The sequence below is a fragment of the Trachinotus anak genome, unplaced genomic scaffold (assembly GCF_046630095.1).
Source record: "Trachinotus anak isolate AG129_WGS33_773 ecotype Australia unplaced genomic scaffold, CSIRO_AGI_Tana_v1 ptg000002l, whole genome shotgun sequence".
NCBI classification, from domain to species: domain Eukaryota; kingdom Metazoa; phylum Chordata; class Actinopteri; order Carangiformes; family Carangidae; genus Trachinotus; species Trachinotus anak.
The window spans coordinates 11,237,458-11,261,519 of record NW_027273853.1 but is presented as its reverse complement, the minus strand read 5'-3'; the positions used below and the strand labels follow the sequence as shown (position 1 = coordinate 11,261,519).

Here is a 24,062-nt window from a genome sequence, read left to right as displayed (position 1 = left end):
GTCAATAAAGAAACAGATGTGGAAATGAAATGTCATTCAGTAAGCATTTCTCATGTGTGTGCTGCACCATTCGTTGTTGTGTTGATGCAACACCCTGACACTAACACGGTGAAATGTCGGCCACTCCCTGTTTACATATTTGCTCCTGCTCAGACAGGAACAATACCAGACCTGTGCTGCGCCCCTATTTATTATGTTCCTGCAGGAGGACGGCAGTCGTCGGTCCTTTCAGAGAGAAATAGCGCGGTAATAAGTGTTTTATTATGAATGCCAGGTTGTTATCAGAGTCAGTTTACATTACACACAAAGCAGAAATGCCAAGAACAGTTTGGCCTTTGTTCACAGACCTGCTGTTTCAGACAAGCTGAGTGAAAACAAGCTTTCAAGGTTCAAATTAAGGCTGAACAAGTAATTGGAATATTATTGAGATCACCACATGGTCAATTGCAGTTTCTGAGCTGCAAGTTGTTGATAAAGGTAAAATGTGTCACAACATACAATTATAAATAAACCACTGTGGTGCTACAGAGATGCCCCTGCCTACAATTCATATTCTTCAGACGTAAGGAAACATGCTTGTTTGATACAAGACCCAAAGAAAAATCACATTATTATCATTTTTATATTTTATTCAAAACGAAATGCAAAATTACCATTCCAACTAAAACTGTCAAAAGTATTTTCTCTGTCATTCCAAACCTTCTGTGTTATCTCACATTACTCTGCCCTCTGCTGGGGACTGACAGAGACATCTTGGCTGTGAAATCAACATTATACATTAAGTAACTCCTTTCCCTGATTGGCACTAATAAATTCTTGTACAATTTTGCATAAAATCTTTTTCACAACAGTACAAAATACAAAAACATCAAAAATCAGTTTTGGTAAATGGAAATAGAAAAAGGTAACATTTTGATTTCGACAACATATTGTGAAGAAAAGAAAAAAACATATTCAGCTCCTTGACACAGATAAATACAGAGCAGTGCTACAGGGGAAGTCCATATGGTTGGCCATTTAAGAGATCAGGTGAGGGGAATGGGGCTCAAATGTCCTCAGTGACCAGGCAGTAGAAGTCTGAGCGGGCACCGTAGTTCCGTGATCCCAAGTCCGACACGTCGATGTCCGAGGGTTTGGGCTCAGCAGCTGTGATGGGAGCAACAGGGAGGACAGGAGCTGTACAGGCCAGAGCCTTGTACACAGGGAGGCGAAGCCCTGCAACAGAAAAAATGACCTCAAGCCCATGCAAATGCATGATATTTTTATATTTCTGTAGTATTGTACAGTTGAAGGCGTAAAGGTCATTAGTTATTATGTAACTGAATTTCAAATGAAGTTTTGGCTTTTGGCCATACACAGTGTATGAATTACAGACTGTCTCTCATTGCCTCACAGTGACACAAGATTTCAAAAAGTCACTGCATCACAACAAGTAGTCCAGCACCTAACCTCTATTGTTTGTTATGCTTAGGTGGGGAACTCTAGAGGTGCTGGTAGGTCAGTATTGTTATCTTTGGATTAAGGCAAACTATATCCCCATTTCCAGCCTTTGTGTTAAGCTAAGATAACCATCTCAGAAAGGGGGGGGGGCCTCATTAGAATGTTATCGATCTACTCAGAACAACAGAAATAAGCGTATTTCCTAAAATCTTGAACTGTCAGACGTGTCTGCTGTATGATATGATCTCCTAGTATTAAAGTTTAAGATTAAGTTTGGTTAAATCTGTGTTTGTTGATTCAGACTAGGTTGCGCACTCTAGGCATCAATTGCACTTTGTTTTATATGTATCTTTATCTCACTTGAGTACTGAACCCAACATTAGTGCTTGAGGACGAGTATAGTGTCTGCTCCTCTTACCCAGATCTCCAGCAGGGTCAGTGTCTGAGCGGCAGTCCAGGTAGTCGGGTTCAAGGGTCAGCATGGGGTCCTTGTCATCTTGCAGCACAGTCTGTGGGTCGCCTGCATGCTCAGTGCGGAAGACGACCCTGCGAGGCATCGCTAAGGCCAGCTCCTTCCAGAAGACTGAGGAGGGAGTCTGTGGACACACAGGGACCCAACGCAATACATTACACTATGTCACCAGTCAGACTGGAGCATTAATTATTCTTCGACTGTAAATACTATAATATATAGTACTATACTGTATAAACTATTTCACACATTTCTACACCGAGTAATAATTGTTATTGCATAATTCACTGTTGCCAACCTGTTTATCAGTTAGTAAGAAATTATTTTTCTTCCAGCTGCTGGGAAATGCTTTGAGGCCTTGAAATTCTGTTTTGTTAGTCAGCTTCTTGCTGTGAGCGATGTGGTCATACATGAGCACAAACCTTTCTGCTTAAAGTTGGAGAAGTTTTGGTTATTTCACTGTCTGGACTGCCTTGTCAGTTTTTCCCTGGTTTGTAGTGGATTGGGCTCAGCTGGAAACAGATGACATCCCATACTTTTGTGCACCAATCAGAATTTAGCATCCTTTGAACCAAACTGTGATGACAGCCACACCTCCCAGTTAGGGGAATCTGATTAAATCACACCCACAAAGTCCTGAGGAAGCAGATTAGCTGATTGTTAAACATGTTTTAAGCACTGTTAAGCACTTTGTTGGAATGCTTCTGTTTTCCTAACTTAACTTTGATTGTTTTTTATTTAGTCATGAATATGTGTCATATGTCTTGTATATCTTGAATATGTCTTTCCCAGATTTTTGGGATCTACAAAAACTGTTGTTTAACATATAAATCACTCACTTGATCAGGCTCAGAGGGAGAGGGAAGGCAACTCTAAACTTTATAGATATTTTACATATATGTATTTACAAAGTAATAAATTCTTTCCACGCAAGTTGTCTGAAATACAACTCAAAACACAATCGTAATGGTGTTTAAAGTTACTCATATTGTATTTTGCTGTAGGTGAGTTCAGAAAGCTTTTTATAGGTATGATACTGGATCTTACCACGGAGTTGTGTCTCCAGGTGAGTATAGTGAGGCAGTGCTGGTGCTCACTGAGCTGCTGCTTGATCTCAGGCCTCATGCGTTTGGACTGACCCTCCAACATGATGAGGACGGGCTGCTGACATAACTCCAACAAGTGCAGAAGGCCCTGTCTGAAGACACACACAGCTACAGTAAGTCACACAGACACTGCAGTATATGGAAGCAACAGTGACCTCAAGTGGTACATTGTAATGATGCCAGATTAGTTTTACTCAGGTTTGTGCTGCCTATAACGTGTTCAGCGTTGTTTCTCAATTAAGTTAGTCTGTGTGAGTCTGACCTGAAGTTATTGCAGCACCAGTCCTGCTCGAGGTAAGCATGAGAGAGCAACACGATGAGACGCCGAGAACGACTCATGTTCATTAGCAGCTCTGCAGAAGGTTCTGGAGACACATTGTGTGTTGTTATAAGAAGCGAATTTATAATTGGCAACCCAAAGTAACAGGTAATAAATGTGACAACAGATTATGATCGTGGATTATGACGCAACACACATCAATATATTGCAAAATGTCCCTGCAATGGTAAAAAATGAGAACAAACAAAAAATAGCGCATCTAGTCCAATATTATTGTGCGAGAATGTGAACTTGCCTCCACCAGGTAAGATGTCATTGTCATTGAGATGCAGCTTGTAACCATTTTTATTTTCCAGGTGAGGTTTGAGAATAAAGTTGACAAACTTCCTGTCATAGTCATTATTCACATAGGAGATGTAGGCGTCGTATAATTTCCCATCTGAAGACACAGAGAAACACAAACATCCGTTGGCTTAATCTCTGCATTATTAAACATGTTTACAGCTACGATGTGCTATGTGACCAAACACTAGACTCACCACTGAGTTCATAGTCTCCATAGGAGTTCCTGTACCAGAGTTTGATGTTCAGGTGACACCTGGAGTACACGAGAGCAGCTAAAGCGAGGAAGAGGAGGAGGACGATGGCTGCAATAACGGCAGCTGTGTGGCTGGGTCTGTCTGAGCACACACACAGAAACAATAAAAAATAGGCATAGAATAATCAACAATAGATGGATTCTGTTAGCAAAGCGTGGGGTCCTCGGAACACATTTCCTATACATAATCAATTCACAGATGAGTAACACTAAGTAGCATCTATTCATGCTGTGAATCACATGCATTTTGAGCTTTTTTTAGTGGCCCAGGCTCCCTGCTGTAAGATCATACAGACGGGATCTGTCTGTGTGTGGTTTCATATGATTTGTAGATACAGGACATATTCTGTGCTGTATTTAGATTTTTTATTTTTTTGGTCAACACATTTTTAGACAATATGACACAAGGTGCAGGACAGCACATTGTAGACCCAGCATATATCCTAAATTTTCTTACTTGAATTCTGTAGGCTGAAATCAGATGAAACATTCCTCACTGTGCAGCTGTAGAGCCCAAAATCTTCAGGCTCCCTGAGCGTTATCACCAACAGACTATGTACCATCAGCTGGCCGGGAACAGGAGACCTGGACAGAAAACTTGATCTTAATGTCACTCTCAAATACCTTCATTAACGCTTGAACATGATAATGGAAATCGACCGCTTTAAAAGCTTAAAGTCACCATGAGGAGGTATTCTGCATGTAAAGAGTGAGGTTGGTGAGGGGTCGGCCATCTTTACTCCACTGCAGCGTGGTGTCACATTGCTCCTCACTTGGGTCCCAGAGGAGGAGAGCAGTGCAGTTCAGTTTCACAGTGGATCCTACATCCCTCCACAGTCCGTTCAGGTCTCCATTAGGTTGAAATTCTGGGGGTTTTGAGCACTGGGACTCTGTGAAAAGACAAACTACTGTTATCTGTGTTTACTGCAGGTGCTGCAGACAATAGAGGCCTTCATGTGCAGCTGCCAGGGACAGCCTGAGATTGCTGCTGGAAGGTACACTGAAACAAAATGCCTCCTTGCAGGTGTAGCCAGTCTGTTTAGCTAGCCCCTTCACTCCCCATATACACTCTAATTTTAGTGCAGGGACAAACAATAGCTTATGACAAGAGCCACACAATTACAGTATCAGGTTTTACGTGACTTCATTGCACTTACACTATTACACTACACTATAAATAGTACTTACCCTTAACTATGAGACGCACAGTGAAGGAGGCAGTGCTGTTGTCTTTTTGCAGACAGGTGTAGTTCCCCTGGTCTTCCACATTGAGGTCGATAAACTCCAGATAGGCCCTCCCCTCCTGATTGTGGAGCGGCTGACAGTCCTTCTGCCAGATCAGCTGGGGATGTGGGGAGCTCTTGGTCTGAAAAGGCTCCAGAGGGCAGTGCAGCCGATATGGAGGCCCCTGCGGCCTCACGTAGAGCACCTGTTCCTTAAACCTGCTCTCATCCACACAAGTCTGAGCTATAAACAGAGACAGCAGGAGTTTACACAGTCGTCTTTATCTCAGCGATGCAACATTTCAACTTTTTCGATCCCAAAACTTCCCTCAGTTCAGGAAACTGAGTACACACCCCATGCCAGGGCTCTCTTCTTTCCAAATTTAATACCTATGCACCTCACTGTGTGGAAGTCACTGGAATCATTTCTATGTGAGGTAACATGAGACAAGAGGCTGCTGTGGCACTAAAAACTGATGCCCCTGATAGATAAAACACTCAAGTGAAACTGTAGGCTATTTAACATGGCCGACACCAGATCCACTTCATAAGGGTCAGGCAGATGCATCTCTACTTTCTCACATGATCAAGTGCTATGCAAAATACTACACAGGGCTTGCCTTTTGCTGTTGAGGAGACGCTTTGCATACTGCCTGTGGATGTAAACAGTGGGGCTACAGAAGACTGTGTGTTTAGCTTTAATTTTGCTTTCAGCAGAGTGAGTGTCTAATGGAGCACGGAGGTGATCTTGTTTGCTCTTTCACCCTCACTGACTTAGAGCAAATGCTGACTTGGATTTAAAAAAAAAAAAGTACTGAATCATCTTCTCTGTTTGAGGACGTGTTCAACGCAAACAACAGAGCCCTGATCATCTGTCCGGCCAGAACTAAAATACATCAAACTAACGAAAGAGAACTGGCCCATTAAATCTGGACCTGTTCTTCAAGATGTTCAGCGCATGCGCTTGTCGTGACCCACAAATAACCTGCACGACTGCTCTCTCCGGTTCCTGCTTGACTTTCCATTTGTTTTTAAGCGTTTCTCAAACATAGGGACACACATCCGGGTCCGAAGTCCAGGTCTGGTCATCATGTCGCCAAGTAACATCATGTGACAGATACTGTGACCAGATCAACACTTACCCTATGTATACTGACAGGTCTTTACCTATCCAGCATCCCGTACCTTTGACTGCGACTAGTTAGGCTATAATGGGCCAGTATGCCAAAAGTCCTAAGATGAATCCTACAGCTATGAACACACTGAAGTGATTTAAATCCGGAGCCTCCAACAGAGTGTACACCTGTAAGGTTCAAGTAAAGTTTTATTTTGCACATCCTTACCGGCAGTGAGGAAAGTCCTGTCCCATGACCCGGCACACACCAATATGAGAGCGACTACAATCGCAGCCATGAGCCGCAGGTCTCCTCTTCCTCCGTCCTCAGGTGAGAAATGAACCGGGAAAACTGTTTTTGTAGATGTACATCACTACCTAAAAGCCAGTGTGTTGGTTTATTACAGTTTAGTTACATTGTGTGGCGCCGTGGAGCTGATTATGCGAACGTCAGCCTCAGCTTGATCAACTGCACCTGGACGGACTTGAACCTCTGCCCTCATTGGCTCCCTGTGGTCACATGACCTGTGTACGCGCTTTCACCTGCGTTGCAGTGAAACCTGCCTTTTTTTTTTTTTTTTTAAATAAAGTAATTGTTTAGAAGTAACGTTTCACTTTCTAACAGAGGATTTAGAGAAGGTTTAATTCATGGCTTTGTTAATGGTTAATAAATAATAATAATGAATCGTTGCCAAATATTTTATATGGCCCGTGTTTACACATTGCATCATCAATTCTCCTTTACATGAATGAGTATATAAGAATAACTATAATATAACTAATGTGATTATAAGGAAATATACATTAACAGCACAAATATAAAAGCTGAACATCAACAGTCCTATTTTTTGTGCTGTTAAAATACTTAAATACTTAAAATACCTGTCTCAGTGACTCATTTCAGGCTCCCTCCATGTCAAGATTGTCTCTTACAGATACACATATGTTACAGGTTTTTTTTTTTACTGTATAAATAACTTGCGAGAGCAAAACATTTAACAAAGCAACAGGTGTTTGTCTCTTATTCTCCCCTTTAAAGCTATTGGTAATTGCTGAATTTGCCCACTAAAATGCTGAGTGTTGGCTTAATAATCACACAGGACTAAACAGCTAACATTAGTGTGTACTCTCTAAGTCTTTGTCAGTGACTGAGTTAATTAAATGTAACAAAGGATGTGTCACCTTTGTCATGGTGAAAAATGTGTGGTCCGACCCTTTCCAGGAATTTTGGCCGGTAGCTTGGGCTTGGTGGATCATCACCGTCCTGCAGCTGTCCTTTCCAGAACCAAAGAAGAATGGCATTTGTTTTTTTTCCCAAGCCCGAGCAAGGATTGTTGCTGTTTTTTTCCATGTTCACAGCAAGAACTGCTGCTCGTGCTGCCAGTGGCAGGAAATATGCAGATTAAGATGAAAGGGTTTTGGGCAAGAGATTATTTAAGATTGCTTCTTGAGAATCTTCACAAACATGTAGTGTGGTTGACTTTGCCTGTTCTTCCCGCATCTACATTGGTTTACTCCAGATGCTCTGGTTTCTTCCCACGCTCTTAAGTAGGCTATATAAAATAAATAATAATAATATAATAATAAATAAAATGAAAAATTTTAAAAGAAAAAAATTGATTTGATTCACATGTATAGTTTTTAAGATGAGTCATTGCAAATAGTCAAAATGATTTACATTAAACAATATCATTTTTTGAATCATTTTTTCATTTGTTTGTTGAGGTAAATGTCTCCCCACATTAAGCATTCTCTGGGAAGGGTTATACCCCCTGAACTGTTGCAAGGCTTTTATAGACGAAAACCTCAGTTTCTAAGACCAGCCAAGGGTGTACCCAACCTTGTCCAGTGTCAGCTGGAATTGGCTGCAGCTCCCACATGACCCTCAGAGGATAAGCAGTACAGCTAATGGGTGGGTGGATGAACCTCCCTTTCTAAAATAACAGCAGCTGCAGATGTCCAGCCAATCTACTGATCTCAGAGTCGGTGTTAAGGTTTTTTTTTAAGTAACTTTAAAAAAGTTATTATGAGTTGTTTAAAACACTGACTTATTCAACATTAATGGCAGATCAGTTATTCATCAATCATCATCTTTTCTCCCCATCCTGACAACAAGTTTATCCATCAACCTCCTCACACCCTGTTTCCTCTCTGTCTCCTCTCTTGCCACGCTCTGCACCGCCTCCCAAGTATAGGTTGATCAACTGCAAGCTCATCAGCAGCACTTTCCTGTTCAGGAACATCAGTGATTAGATCAATGCCTACATGGTCTACTTTGTCAGTTTCCTGGGCACCTTGGCCGTGTTGCCAGGCAACATTTTCTCTGCTGCTCATGGACAAGATTGGACAGTTGGGGATACTCGGAAATATGCAGCATCATGTGTGGGAAAGAAAGGGAAAGGAAGAGGAATAGGGATTAGGTGGCAGTAGCTTTTAACCATTGGTCTCTTAAATAAAGACAGCTAGGAGAACTGGGTGTTAAAATATAAAAGATCACAAATACTCTCCTCTGCCTTGCACACCGTTGGTTAGATGTTTGAGATGTTCTCATTGGCTGCTGAGGAGATGCTCAGTATCTATCAGTAGATATTGAAGTCAGTCTGGAGAACAGGTTTGATAATGTCCAAGTGAGACTTGAGGATTAATAAATCATTTTTAAATGTGTAGAAGTGCCACATAAATAATTGAAAGGCAATGATGCTTGTTTCTCCCACAGAGGCAAGGCCGGCCCTCATAAAAAGTGCAGTTATAAATGTGAGTACAGAGTGATAAATGATGTCTAGAGGATTCAGAGAGGAGGCCAGTTTAAGCATAACATCACCATAATCTGAGACGGAGACAAAAATGCCTTCCACAGCCTTCTGTTTTAAATTGCATTCTAAGTGCATTCAAAATTTATAAATTAATACTTTGATATGTACCCCAAAGGTTTGTCATCAGTCCAGATGCCCAAGTATTATTAGTATTGTTAGATTTCCTTGATCAAGAAATCTCATTGACAATTATTGGTTAACTCACAGGGATGGATGACAGTGTGGGGTGAAATCATTGATGGTGCTTGGGGTGTAAAGCATTTAGCTGTCTTGTTGCCACCTAATGGCTTTAGCAGGATATGTTCCTAGTGATTTTTTTGTTTGTTATTTTTTTTTATTTTATTTTTTTTACAATCTTAAATAGTAATGTGTGTAAAAGAGTTTATTCTATTCGGTTAAATCCAGCCAAAAATGTGTTGACAGTGTTTCTCACTTTCAGATGACCAATCATATTGCAGGTATAAATGTTAGTGAGTCCATAACAAAGGTTGTAATCATCAAGTCTACAGTTGTTAGTGTTAAAAAAATGAATTTTTGTCTAGACTGTAAGTAGCCTGTTTTCAGGAAGTAAGTCAAATGGGTCAACCAGCTAAAGAGCTGTTTCACAACCTGGAAACCCAAGTGATGTCCTCATTAATGGATGGTTGTAGTTTAACGATAAAGAAATAGTAAATGTATTATACCATTAATAAACACATTTGTAACAACTTACCACCCCTTTATAAAAGTTGAGTGGTACATAAACAATTTTTTGTTTAAATTTTATCGTCCCACATTACGGTCTTCTCCACATTGCCAAGAAAATTTCCTTCCAATTATATCTTACTATTGTAGTATTTTGTGCATAAAAAGGCCATACTAAGAAATACTAGAATCAGCCTTATGAACAGTTATATAAATTTAGTACTGTTTCAAGCTTCAAGCTGTAATTTGGACAATTCAAAATGTCAGCTACGATTATGGTGCAGTTTACAAGAAGAACTTGAATTTGAAAGACAGAAAAGAGACAGAGAAAAGTTTTCTCTTTGATTCATTTATATAAAATATCATAATGCAAAACATTTTTGTGTCTTATTTACAAAAGACACCATTCGATTCTATCTGCAATAATGCAACAATCATCACAGCGTTTTTAACAATATAAGGCAACATTGTAACACACAATCGGTACTGTATTTGCAGTGGCAGTATAAATTATCTTTAGGCTTTTTTAATAAAAACACTCACATACAACTCACAAATATAGAGATCCACCAGAAAGCTGTCAGTGCATTCTTAAAATAGAATAAGAATAATCTCATGATAGACGTGGTCAGTAAAATCAGTTTCTGTACATTTGTTCTGTCCAAGAAAAATTTGTTTGTCCTCAAAGTCCACTTCATGGACGAGAATCCAAATTGCCAGCACTTAACATCTGAATGCAAACAACAAAAGAGAGCGAGGGGCCTCTGTCTGAACTCTTCACTGAGATGATTAATGGCTTTGAACTCGACTCAACACTGTGGTAGTCTGGACACTTTAATGCACTAGGCAACACTGGGTTCAGGTTCTCAGGGAGAAATGTGTCCCATTGAAGTGTCTGAATGCTGTCAGGCTTCAAATGAGCTGCAAGAAACAAAAGCAAGGATTGGTTTGCATTTCTGTCAAGGAGCCTGTGACCCAAGAAACGTGAACAGGCTTTTCAGAATGTTGCATCTGGCACAATCATGTAGTAAACACATAATTAATGCTATAAAGCATTTATTTCTAATGCTGGCTGTATTGCATATTGTGTATCTCTAGAGCCGACATTCATTTGCTCTCATTTTAGACGCTCTCACGTGAAGGCGTAGGGAGGGAGTAAAGCAATGAAAGAGAGCTGAGATGACAAAGAGGAAAATGTGGAGCGAAACTACAGTTGAAACGATTTTTTTTCACAGCTCATATTTTGACATGTTACACATAGGTGTGACTCATAATAGTACTAATTTGTTGCAAGGTAGTTAATGTTGCTAGTTCCACCTGTGCCCTTCCTGCTCTGACAAGTCAGAATGTCTGCTGTAAAAAGATCAGAGAAAAATGAGTGCTACAGTCCTTGGAGGTGTAACAAGATTGAGCTTAGCTAGATTTATTCAGACAGCAATATGATATATAAGCACAAGATAAATGGACTTTTGAGTAGGAAATAAGTAGTGATACTAATCACAGAAGAAACCTATCTTGCTTTTGCTTTTGTATAAACTGGGCCTGGGATTGCTGCAGCACTAAAAACTTGGCGACCCACTTATAGTTAAATTTAACTATAAGTGGAATCATGTAATGTTTACAGTGATGTTGAGAACAAAACTTATGGGTGATACCTGATCCAACTAATAAGGTCAGTAACAAAACTAATACTGATCCAGGTGGGTGACTCTCTGATTAGGGCATGACCACCGTTTTAACTTATGTTTCTGTTTTACAGAGGCACATGCTATGTTATGTTACACTCTAACAATTTTAGAACGAATAAACAAGACTGTACTTATTTTAGCAACCAGCTGTCATACCAGTCCAACCACATACTATCTGACACTCACCTGAGTTCCTCTTTTAGTCTTTCGAGTTTATCAAGGAGTCTGTTGTTCTTGACCTGTATGGGAGCTGTCGGTACAAACCAGGCTGTAATGAATTTGCATATGACGACCACATGCTGCAAGCAGAGAAGTAAATGTTAGGAATGTAGTTTCTCTTTCTATCTGTGAAAATATGTTTTCATTGGAGATAACACTCCCTGGTTTTGTTGTAGCCCAGCTCACTGTTTTGACATTTTAGTCAATTTAATCAAAATTTGACCTGCTGAGTTTCAAATAAGACAGAGGGCTAAAAAAACTGTTTTAAAAAAATCTCGAGAGTGTGGTTTCTTACTTTGCCTAGGTGCAAAATGGCTTACCTCAAAGAGGATGACAAATGCAAAGCGTACAGCTAATATTAGCCAGAACTGTGGAGTAAGACTGTAGTCCTCATTGCTCCTGTAGTCTTTATAGCTGTGAAAAGGAAAAACAGACCAGAGAGCTGATGTCATCTCCCTTATCAGTGGTTATTTTAAGTATCTACATACAATGGATGACTGTGGGAATCAGCTGCAGTGATGGCCACCAATCACCCAGGAAGAATGTCAAGTTCTTTTGTGTAGCACACACAGTCCTCACAGAAACAGTGCGATACTATCAGGATAATGGCAGAGCATCTGAGAGTACCATGAACACTCAACAGCAGGAAACACTGGTGGTAAGAAGAATCACTGCTTTCAAGTCTGGTGTTGATTATAAATGATGTGTTGTGACTTTGGTTTCTCATGACCTATATGTCAGAACTGTGCCAGTAAAATGACTCCTCAGCTGTAAAGGACAACTATAATTAAATAGAACAAACCTGCAGTAAGAGTAATTCATGCCACCAGGAAAGGTCATCTGAGTTTTTGAAAACTCATTGTGTATGTTCTGGTCATCCAATCGTGCAATGGAGAGTGTGTTGTTGATGTAGCCAACCATGCAGCTTGAAAAAAAACAAGAATTCATTTAAAGAGAGTGTTGCACACAACATGGAAAAACATAATCATTTTCTAGAAGAGTGCATGCTCTCACTCAATATCTGTTGCTGTGCCATTTGCACACGGGCCATAGCGGTAACGATACACCAGTCGAGGGATCAAGTCCGAGGATACACCAATGACCAGCCCATTAGTTATGACAGCTAAGACACCAATAGCCTCCAACACGTCTATCCACACACCTGAGGAAAAGCAGCAGTGATATGAAGACTGAAAGAATGAATATGCAAACAAGTATAACATACACATTATTGATATTATGACAGAATTTTCAAAGCTATTAGGTTATAGATGAATGCAGGAAAAAAGGCAAAAGTATAATTGATTTAGAAAATCTAAAACTATTTAAAGTACTAACAAGTGATCTGGTGCTCAGATCGATATTTAAAATGTGGCTGCCAGATTGACTCGGTCCTACGTGGTTTTTGGTAATTTGAGACTATGGACAGATTCCAAGAACTTTTAATCATAAAGTTTAACTTTCACCAATGATTTTTGTCTTTCAAAATGTAATAGGATACACAACTGGTTGGCAAATTCTTTTTTCACCAAGCTATGGAAGCACCTATGCTTCAAAGTTGGAGAACATTAGTGAAATATTACTTGAGTATTCAAAGGACAATATCATGGGAGCGTGGAAAAGAGAAACAATTTCACAAGATATGGAGCTCAGTTTACGAAGCTCTGTAGATTGAATGGAGCCGAAAAACTACCCAGCATTCATAAAAATAAGGAACCATTAAAACAGGAGCCCCATTTCATCCTAGTCTAGTTATGTTTGTTATGTGTGTGTGATAAGTGTGTGATATGTTTGTGTGGGTGGAAATGCAATATCACCTGTGATAATAACTGTATGGGACTGTAAGGTACTTGCAGCTGAGCTCCTCAAAGTGTCAAATCATGAAAACTGATTTCTTGAAGATAAGGACGATTATGTAATATGGTGACTGTATTGTAGTCAGACACTTACTCACTCAAAAAAAACTAGAATTACTGCCTTGCCATTGTATCCCTCAACCAGCCAAGTTGCAGGAAATGTGGTCACAATCTCCCTTTCCTGAGTTACAGCATTGAAAAAATAGCCTGAGGTTTTTTTCTGCAGACCATTATGACGGCATCGTGAAGTTGACCTTTGACCTTTTGGATATAAAATTTGTAAACACATTTTTATCCTATTTGACATTTGATTTAATTTTGTCATGATTAGTGTATGAATTCACGAGTTATGGCCAAAAATGTGTTTTGTGAGGACACAGTGACCCTGACCTTTGACCTATGACTACCAATCCTTGAGTCAAAGTGAATATTTGTGCCAAATTTGAAGACATTCTCTCAAGGCGTTACTGAGATATCATGCTCACAAGAATGGGATGGATGGATGGACAACCCAAAAACATTCTTACCAATGTCATTGGTTTTCTTGGGAACTATTCTGCGCTCCAGAGTGACCATCTTAATAGCGTCCAAGCGAATCTCAATAACATTATTAATAAGGGCTAACAGAGGAGCAAGAGGAAATGCTGCCACAAATATGGTGGTAAAGCTGAACTGGATCACTGGGGAGAGAGCAAAGAACAATATTATTTGCAAAAACTAGTCTAGTTTTCGTTGTTAAAGCATTCTGCAGAGTACACACCCATTTCCAGGAACTCATTGAACAAGCTGAAGGAGTCGACATCATTGAGGCGGTAGTTGTTGTGCCAGTCTCGAAGCTTGCAGTTATCACACAGTTCAGCTCCGTGTTTGCCCTCTGATTCATCTTTCAGGTAACAGTGAGCACATTTCCTCTGTAGCTTCTGGGTTCTTCTCCTCTTCGACCACCTGCAGAACCAGCTGATAAAAACAAGAGACAGCTTTCACCAGCCTGGAAGCCAGTGTTAGGAAAGTGGATTATACATTGGACATCTACATTATGTAATCATAAATCTGTTTTATACTCACGGGCCAGTGAATTCGAAGACATTGTTGATGGTTTGCTTGAGCACCATTATAATCGCCATTTGAATGAACAAGTCTGTGAGACATCCACTGGGGTGACACTGCACAGAAGAGAGTGAAATGTTTGGAGTAAAAACAGATGCAATATTTTTTATTTAGCAGTTCTAATTGGGGTAGAGATCCATGTTTACTCACTTCCTCAAGCCTCCATTTCCCTGCAATTCGTACGTAACCACCAGGATGGCCATTTATTCTGTCAGGTATGTAAGAAAAAAAACATTGATAGTCTGTTGTTGTTCAAAAAATATAACAAACTATGATCACGTTGTCATATTTTTCACCACTAAAAGCCAATAAACACAAATGTTGAAGTATTGGCCAGCCCCATCCGAGTCAAGTCCTTACCTGCCAAGAAAAAAGGCCACGTAGAAGAGCGAGGAGAAATAGGTGAAGAACTGGAAGGTGAACATCTTGACAGTAAAACTCTTCTCTGTGGCAGCAAAGGATCGTGTTTCCTCTGGTGAAGACAGACCTCATGTCAATGTTTGTTAGTATGCCTGCATTTCACTATTTGGCCAATGGATGGCACAATCTCACACACTTACCGCCCTCATCACACAGAATGTCAAATTCACCTCAGTTATGTTAGTTACTCTGTTCACATCTAATTTAGCTTAAGTATTGTGTATTTAGTGCATGAAATATGAAGTTGTTGTTTTAAGATGCTTGAGTGTTCAAATCTAATGTTATTTCTTCAGTCAGTTCTTATAAACTCCAGTCGACTCGACACATCACCATTGAACTTGAGGCACTTCCACCAAATAGAGGTCTTTCACACATGCAATTGACATGATAACTTTAATGATGGCATTGTTCTGATTAGATGTGCCAGTTCCAGGGCTTTGGCATCAGACATGTTGCCTCAGTGTCCTGTGCTTCTCCAGCCAAGAAAAGTCAAAAAATCTGCTTTGAAAAAAGTCTGTTAAGTTACTAATGGGTCGTAAAAATATACCATGTACCACAATCAAATGGTATACAGAGGGGCTCAGATATATTCTAAATATCAACACATGGCCCATATTTTTATGGTCATCAGCCTCAGATTCTCTCCACATTTCTAGTGTATCTTCTTGAACAGCTTACGCCCTGTCACGCCTCACCTGCTCTGTAGCTGCCCTAAGTGTGTTTCCCTCCTCTGAATATCTCCTGACCTATTACACACATTTACAACACCTCTTACATGGTGGCCCAGTTCCAATGTCCATGCTAAGCCCTGAACTCTGTTCATAAACAATGCCTTCATACTGCATAATAAAGAACCTGTGGTTGCTGCTCTGTGCATGTGAACTTGTTACCTGCAGAAATGTGGGTCAAAGTCCGTGATTCTGTACCACTGGATTTGAATAGAAGTCTCTCTTAGCCACATCATTTATGTTGTGAAGCAGCTGTCGTGTGCTAGACACTACTTGCCTGCCTGATCCTGCTGCTAGTCTGTCTGTTATCTGTGCATCTGACCTGCTTCCTGTCTGATTACCTGCCGTTCTGCTGCAGCACTCCTGGATCTGTTTGCCTGCTCTCACTACCCAAACACTGACAACAGGGTGACTATTAAAATAACTGCTCATTTAACATTTTCTATCCTGAAACACCTAAAATCATAAAAGCTGTACATCACAGGACGTTTGCTGAACACAAGTTTAACAACAGAATATGTAAACAAACCTATTTCACAGAGCTTCATGGCTACAATCCTGTTAATCTGCAAAGACAAAGACAAGGTCAGAGTAAAAGAGAATATCACTGCAAGGACTGAGAGATGCACATTTAGAGACCTGTGTACCCGTGTCATGACAGTGATGATGATGTAATGAAACACGGCCCCCAGCATCATTGCTCCACTGTTGGAGTGGGTCTTCAGGAACTCCCATGATCCCTCAGCCAAGAGCACTGCTGCAATCACCCTGAACACCACCAAGGCATGTGTCAGGCCAATGATCACCAATATCTGTGGAAACCCAGAAACACTCATTTGTATCACTGCACTTGTGATGGCTTTCATTAAATACAGCCCATCTATTTACATGAAACCGCATAAGCATGCCATCTTCAATCTGATTTTTATTTTAACCAGAAATAAAAGGTTATTTTAACCTCAGTTAAAATAAAGGTTCTGACAGATATGTGAATAGTGGCAAAATGACAAATCACGCACCATAGCTGTGACACAGATCAAAACCAAAGTGCTGCGCAGGTAGGAGTGTTTATATTTCTTGGGTTCACAGTTTGCATTGTTTACAATTTCCAGGATCAGTTCCTCCTGAATTTAAAAGAAAAACACACAGCCATGAATTCCACAGCGAGGGCTGATTTTACTGACATGGGATGTAATGTATAAAACTGACCATACCTCCTCCTCACACCAATCAGACACTTTCCATTCACACACGTAGGAAGCCCGATGTCTCTTCCAAAATTCCAAAAACAGTGTTGCTGTAAAAAACAGGGACTTACACTCAGTTACCAAATTATTAGGTACACCTTGATAAAACTAATGCAGTCTAATACAGCAAAAATGCAGTTTGTGGTGCTGTTGAATTAATATAACATTCACTGACTGGTGTTTCTGTTATTTTGTCCACCCACATCTCCGTAATTTGGGGTGGCAGTTCTGCATTAATCTTTCACTCATCTGCCAGTCAAAAAAACTGTAACTGTGCTGGAACAACTTAGATATGAAGTTAGAGTAAAGATGAGGGTTAAGTTTAGGGAAGAGTTGACTGGCAGCAGAAAACTCAACTGTGGTCTGACTGCAAACTACTACTTTGATGGAGATTTGCATCATGAAAGATTCAAACCTTGTTGTTTTTTTTCTTAGATGTTTAATGTTAAATTGTGGGGTATTAGTTATTGTTTTAAACAAATACGAGTATCTTAGGGGAGTTCCATTCAGCTGTGCATATCAATGCTCCACTTTTCTGTCCCTGAGGCATTTTTCCTCTTTCTTTAGCTCACTCTTTTCTCTGAAGACTGCAGTGCCTGTTCTAGTTAACTGTACTCCTCCTCCACAACTGTGCTAATAAACTTTGTTCAAGTAAATCATCATAGCAGGTATGCATTTGACACTAGAATAGGTTTGAAAAGAGACTGTAAACATTTAAAAATCCACCAAGCTGAATAAAAAAGTGACTCAGCACTTAAATGTGTTCTTATAGGTGACTGCTAGACCACCCCCACCGCCAGATGGCCCGTGCTGATTAAGATGCCAGCAGCCAGGACGAGTAGGTTCTCTCAGTGATGTGGCATCTCCTTGGCAGTACGTGTCTCAGTGAACATAAAAACATCCAGGCAGTTGGATAAAATATATTTGAGGCAGATAAAAGACTTGTTTGTACAAGTCCTCCTGTATAGCAAAAAAACATTCAGTCGAATAAACAACAGTATTGGAGAAGCGTTCTGCACCCTCGGTAGCAGCTATTTTTTTTTAAATGTGCCTATTGCATGGCTTTTGATGGCTGTGATAAATCAGAACCTGCCTTTAGCAGGGATCTGAACATTGGAAATACATCATTAGTTAAACACAAGAGGAAGCATATAATATAGACACACAAAACTCACCCCACACTGCCATGAACATCGCAAAGAGCACTGTGCCATTATTATCGAACAGCAAGTTCACCTGTAGGTAGACATGACCTGTAGTGAGCACCAGCAGACAAGTACACCATTCAGCTGCTTAGAATAAATGCACAGGATGTACCTTGGCGTATGTGCAGGTGTCGGAGAGCTGCCAAACTTTGCATTGTTTGTCACAGAGTGGACACATGACTGTGTCAGCCTCACAAACCTCCTTTCTACAACACGGTGAACACTTTGGTTATTACAGTGTATACCTCTCATAACTAAACAGTCTAACTAAACTAAAAATAATCTCCAATAAACTCTGTACTAACAGACACCTTGGAGTTGTGGAGAAACTTACATGAGGGGTGAGGTGTTAAAGAAGGCAAGGCCATAGAGGAAGACAATGACCCCAATGATAGCAGGAGGGATGAGCAGATATGTGTACCAGCCCAACCACAGGTAATACAAGGCCACCTTCTCCCCAAAGTAGGACCTGACATGAGCATGCACGCACACGCACACGCACACACACACACACGCACACACACACGCACACACACACACACACACAGACACACACACACACACATACACACATACACACATTTAAGAACAGTATGCGGCATGTACTGTCAAAGTATAATGTATAACACTACCTCTGCCTCCACTAACTAGGTAAGTTGTAGGAAATATGGTCACAATCTCCCCTTCCTTAGTTATAGCATTGCATTATATTTTTGCAGAACATTATGATGTAACAGTTACATTGACCTTTGATCATTTGGATATAAAATGGCATCACTTACTTTTATCCTAATAGACATTTGAATTAAATTGTAAAAAAAATTGACACCTTGAAAATGACCTTGAACATTGACCGCCAAAATCTAATTAGTTCACCCTTGAGTCAAAGCGAATGTTTATGCCAAATTTGAAGAAGTTCCCTCAAGAAGTTACTGAGATATCATATTCATGAGAATGTGACGTATGGAGGGATGGATAGAGGGATGGACAGACAGATGGACAGCCTGAAAGCGTAATGCCTCCAGCCCTGGCTGTCACTGGTGCGAAGGCATAATAAACACTGTATGTTCATACTTAAAGTTTGCAAATGTTGAATTTACAACATAAATGTCCCAGATTTTATTTCATAAGAGTGTGTTCTGGCTGCCTTCTATTTAAAATAATAATGCTCATAAGGGATGGACTGAGTGATTATATATCTTTTCACTATGGTGTGTTAATAGGTCTAATGTGGGTCTATCTCTCTGCTAACATACTGACTAGAATGGTTACATCAATTTTTTTCTTGAAAATTGAGGCATGTTGCCTGTTTGCATTGTGTCTTTCTGTTTGCTCAGTATTAAACTAAATCTAAAGACAAAGACAACTCCGATCAGTACCAGCATTAAGTACTGTTCATAATTTTAAACAATGAGTCCAAACAATGCCTGCATAATGTGTGGGGGGTGACATGTTTGCTGTTGCCTTGTTAATCCTTGAACCTACTTCACAGTAAGATGACATGGAAAACAATAAAGTGGCAATATCTGCAACTATATACAAAGCAGAATAATGAATAGGCTGTTGTCCAAACCTGACAGCAGTTATGGGTTGCCCTTGGAGACAGGCTGTCCATCGTGCCCAGCTCTCCTTCAGCTCTCTCTGTTTCTTTTTCTGAAAGCGGGAGCACAAGAAAAAATAGGAAAACACCAACATGAAGAGCTTTGTAAAAACTGGTTAACACAAAATACAATGATACCGAAAACAGAAGCCAACTATGTAAAAATATAATGGAAATTTTGACAGAGTTTAGTTTACTAGCTCATATATACTGTTAAAAATATCCAAACTGATTGCTGCCTCATAATCCTTTAGTTTTCAATTTCCTGGAAATTTCATATTGTGGAAATTACTTCATCCATGATGTTATAAAGTAAACAGAAGAATATGTATGATGTTTACATGTGTATATAATATGCACAGTGGCAATGTACAGTATGCTCACACACATGCCCACTTTCTCCCAGATCAGATGACTCATTATTTAATATGACTTGCATAAGATTTTTTGGCAGGAGTGTATTGTTTTATAAGGCCACTTCCAAGTTTCACTTCAGAATTTTAGACGCTCTTAAGAACAGAAGATGTATCGGCAGATAATAGTGTCACTATCTTTAGCATAAGAATGTGTGGATCTCCATGGGATAAACAATGGCAGATACTGCTGGTTTAAACGAATCATTCACGAGGAAATTTTGAAGTCTCAGTGAAGGACTACATGTACTCACATATCTGCTGTTATCAGTCTTAATTCATACACTCTCTAAGGCAAAGTGTTTAACTCGAAGTTCCTGTATTAGCCTTGGTAATTACACAATGATCAGGCCAGATATGGTGACAGCATCACACTGGTAAAAATTTGAGATAAGACATTGATGCTGTACAAGGAAAAGTGTCAAAAGAGAACAGTATAATAAAACGTTTTAGGAATTTTACCTCATGTAAACAGAACTTTGCTTCAAAAACCTTCATCTTCATGAGATCCCTCAGACCCTCTGGGAAGATTCACAGGTAAGAGGAATAAAGTTAAAAATTAGGAGTCCAAAAAAAAAAAAAAGAGAAGAGATTTTAAACAAGTCTTTCTCACCTCCTGAACGGATACGGGTGTGATTCAAGATAAAGTGGACGATCCTTATCCTGAAAATAGGACAAGTATTGCATGGTTTAAAACTAAACTTGCAGCAAGACACAGTAAAAACTTCATTAATTCAGTCTAATTTTTATGGAGCCTTTAAAAAATTTGCCTTTAAGCAATAATAAAGAACAAAGATCATTAAGACTATTAGTCTATTCACACAGATGTGCACGAGATGCTACCACCATATCCCATACAGGAGACAATTTGCACAAGAACAACCACATTTGTAATGATAAGATCATATGAAACACATGAATAATCACGGATGCTTAAAATGGAATCTGTGATTGTTTGAAATTACAAAAACAGTGATGGTAACATGGTTTACCTGGTGCTGAGATGCATAGAGCTCTGATCTGAGCTCCAATTACAAGCATCAGACACTTTGAGCAGATACCTGTACTTCTCAAAAATTTCCTTTGGCGCTTGAATCCCATAGAAGATAAGATCATCGTCTATTATCTTCTAACAGGATTGGAAAAAGACAAGATGAATGAATAAATTGTGTGACCTCTGCACCAGTAAAGACACCTTTTTGTTTATTATCAAAGACTTACTGTGACTCTCATGTTCTTCTTTTTCACCTCTTCAATGTATTCAGTTTGCTTCCTGAATGCCTCTCTCTCCTGGATAGCACTTCTTTTGGCAACCAGGACGTAGTCATATGACAGTGGAGTGTGCTGTGTGACAAAAATGAGATACCAAAGTCCGACCTTTAGGCATTTAATGGATCAGTCATCATCAAAAATTTTAAGTGGCCAGAACTAGATAGCATAGTCTCACAGTGGACACATTAAACTGTCTTACCACAGGAGGAAGTGATGTCTGTTCATTGCCATTCTCTCGTACCACTCCCATTAATTCCAGTAGTTCAATACTGGGCTATACAACAAAATAATTTTTAAAAAAAATACAAGAAGCCATCAGCACTATTGTAGAAAAGGTACACATCTTGAGTAAATGTTATAGTTTTAAACTGATATGGAAAGCTTGATATATACCGATTGTATAATGAGAGAAATTGAAATTGGGTTCGATTTATATGCAATACCAAGCTTGTGAAAATCTGCCGAGAGGTCATGATCTACAAAAGAATCCTGCCCAACTATAACGTGGAGGTGTGTCACTGGATGCCACTGTGCTGACAAACACCTGTAGTGATCCTGACTCACAGTGCTAATCTAACCTGACCTGATCAGCACTGCATGTGTCTGTGCAGTCACAGTCATGCCAACGTATGCTATTCACTTACAGCACAGTCTACACATTGTTACAAGTAAAAAAAACAGTGAAGATGTGGAAGATGCAGAAATTCAACCTGAACGTCATGACAGCGAGTAAGGCCCATACATCCCATCCAATCCTAATTCAGATAGAAATATTCAGTAAGGACTGGTGTAAGGGTGGGTCCTGGACTGAGCGTGGTTATTAGTCTCTGTTGGAGCTATTCACAAGTGCAGTCATGGCAAAGACAACAGGCCTGTGGCAGCGTAACAACAAGAGCACCATCTCCATTATGCATCGATATAATCTCTGTATTAATATGTATGAAGAAGGTCACCTACCTGCCTCCTGTGGACCGGCATGATGTGTAGGTGCTAACCGCAGATGCGACTTCTCGGGTTAATAAATAAATAAATAAAGAAGAAAGAAAGAAAGAAAGAAAAAAAAAAAAAAAAAAAAAAAGCTTCGGTCACCATTTACTGATCCCAGAGCCGCTCGGTCAGCTCATCGATGTGCCAAACTGTAAGATGACATGAGGGCACCTGAACAGGCGCTGGGTAACTTCCGTACTTCCTCCAGGAGCAAGCGTGTTGTCGTCTCTCTGGCTCAGGAATGTAAAAGCGACTATACCTGTTGCTGGTGTCACAGCTGTCCAACCTCCACCTTTGTTTCCTTTTTTTTTTATTTCTTCCCTTCGTTCAGGCTCTTCAGCAAACGGACAAATAAGGAGTCTCCTGCGTGTTTCACCAAGCTGCGTTCAAAAACAGACAACAGCCAGGAGATGCCTTGTCAGGTGCAAAGGAATGGCATATTTTTTTGCTGCCACCTCCTCCCCGCCGATGCGAAACACCGTGTATCCACCGCTAGATGGAGGCAGACACACTGATTTCAGCCGCCTGTTAATCACTGCACTTGGCTGTGACTGAATCATCCTACACACACACACACACACACACACACACTCACACCAGTCAGCAATGGCTGTGAGATTTCTTTAAAAAAATAAATAAATACAAGTTTGAAAGCATCTCGGGGGCCCTAATGGAAAGGTTGAGCCGGTTCATTACTGTTCACAGCAGAATCTTACACGAGCACAACAGCATGAAGAAATAAATAATAATAACAAAATAAAGCCAGTTGGCCTACACACACATTCATTAGAAATACTAGGTTCAGTGTTAGGTAACTCCCTGTAGCCATTAAGCTACCATCCCTTTCTTCAAATAACCTACCACAGGCTAAACGAATATCTACACATGTTCGAAATAAACTCACCTTATTAGATGTTGAGTGGTGGGAGCTTTACTTGTTGAGAATGAGAACAAGTGTAAGGGTCATTCCTGGATGAAGTTAACACAGTGTTACAACCGCTTTCTGAGACGCTGCTTCAGCAGTTTTACTTTCTGCTGTCTATTCCCTTTTCTTTCACAGCCAACCTAACACGTCCACGTTTTCAGGAAGCACCAAAACAAGTCATGAAACAATCAGTGGAAAATACACAAGATTTACTCACTTCTGAGTTTTTTTTAGTGGTGTGAAATGACAACAATTTTCAGGCAGGTTACTTGTACTTTCTGATTTCCATTTGACAGTGCAACGCTACAACATTTCACATGGAAATATTTTACCTTTTACTGCAGTGGTTAGGCCTACTGTTTGTACTGTCACTGATAAAGACTACTGCAGTCTTATGTCAGTATTTTACATGCAAAACACATGACATACACATACCCAACAGTATATAACTATTAAATATTACTCCACCTTGACCACTACACTTAAATAATGTTTAGTGTATGACAAGTTATAATCCAATTACGTAATATAAATAATAACATTAACCCTCTGAAAAGGGTTAAATCTACATATTACTATGTATTCTAGTTTCACTTAAAAAGTAAAATCTTAAAGGCAGGACTTTTACTTCTGAGGTCATTTTTTACAATGATGTCTTTGCTTAA

The 24,062-nt window shown here is 39.9% G+C and overlaps 2 protein-coding genes across 4 annotated transcripts; both read right to left on the bottom strand.

Annotated features, from left to right (window-relative positions):
- Nucleotides 1-608: 608 nt before the first annotated feature.
- sigirr (single immunoglobulin and toll-interleukin 1 receptor (TIR) domain) lies at nt 609-6,597 on the bottom strand. Its single transcript, XM_071496875.1, has 10 exons — nt 6,463-6,597; nt 5,085-5,363; nt 4,579-4,786; nt 4,354-4,481; nt 3,838-3,978; nt 3,594-3,737; nt 3,281-3,383; nt 2,960-3,110; nt 1,859-2,036; nt 609-1,215 (listed from the first exon to the last, which is right to left on the bottom strand). Exons 1-10 carry the CDS (start codon nt 6,530-6,532, stop codon nt 1,046-1,048), a joined length of 1,572 nt encoding a protein of 523 aa, XP_071352976.1. The 5' UTR covers nt 6,533-6,597; the 3' UTR covers nt 609-1,045.
- A 3,466-nt stretch (nt 6,598-10,063) lies between these two features.
- Nucleotides 10,064-23,531, bottom strand: LOC139632086 (anoctamin-9). 3 transcript variants are annotated; one of them, XM_071496850.1, is made up of 25 exons: nt 23,377-23,531; nt 22,575-22,852; nt 21,685-21,759; nt 21,435-21,557; nt 21,206-21,342; nt 20,827-20,876; nt 20,676-20,734; nt 19,774-19,853; nt 18,535-18,669; nt 18,313-18,406; nt 18,171-18,231; nt 16,963-17,045; nt 16,768-16,872; nt 16,396-16,560; nt 16,278-16,314; nt 14,961-15,072; nt 14,751-14,808; nt 14,559-14,656; nt 14,254-14,450; nt 14,021-14,173; nt 12,652-12,799; nt 12,440-12,562; nt 11,958-12,051; nt 11,605-11,717; nt 10,064-10,651 (listed from the first exon to the last, which is right to left on the bottom strand). In XM_071496850.1, the coding sequence occupies exons 2-25, from the start codon at nt 22,575-22,577 to the stop codon at nt 10,636-10,638; spliced, it is 2,319 nt and encodes a 772-aa protein (XP_071352951.1). In that variant the 5' UTR covers nt 22,578-22,852; nt 23,377-23,531; the 3' UTR covers nt 10,064-10,635. The 3 variants fall into 3 exon arrangements, with proteins under 3 accessions (XP_071352951.1, XP_071352934.1, XP_071352941.1); XM_071496833.1 differs by having other exon boundaries at nt 22,443-22,852; nt 23,377-23,530; XM_071496840.1 differs by lacking the exon at nt 23,377-23,531 and having other exon boundaries at nt 22,443-23,093.
- Between the last annotated feature and the right edge of the window lie 531 nt (nt 23,532-24,062).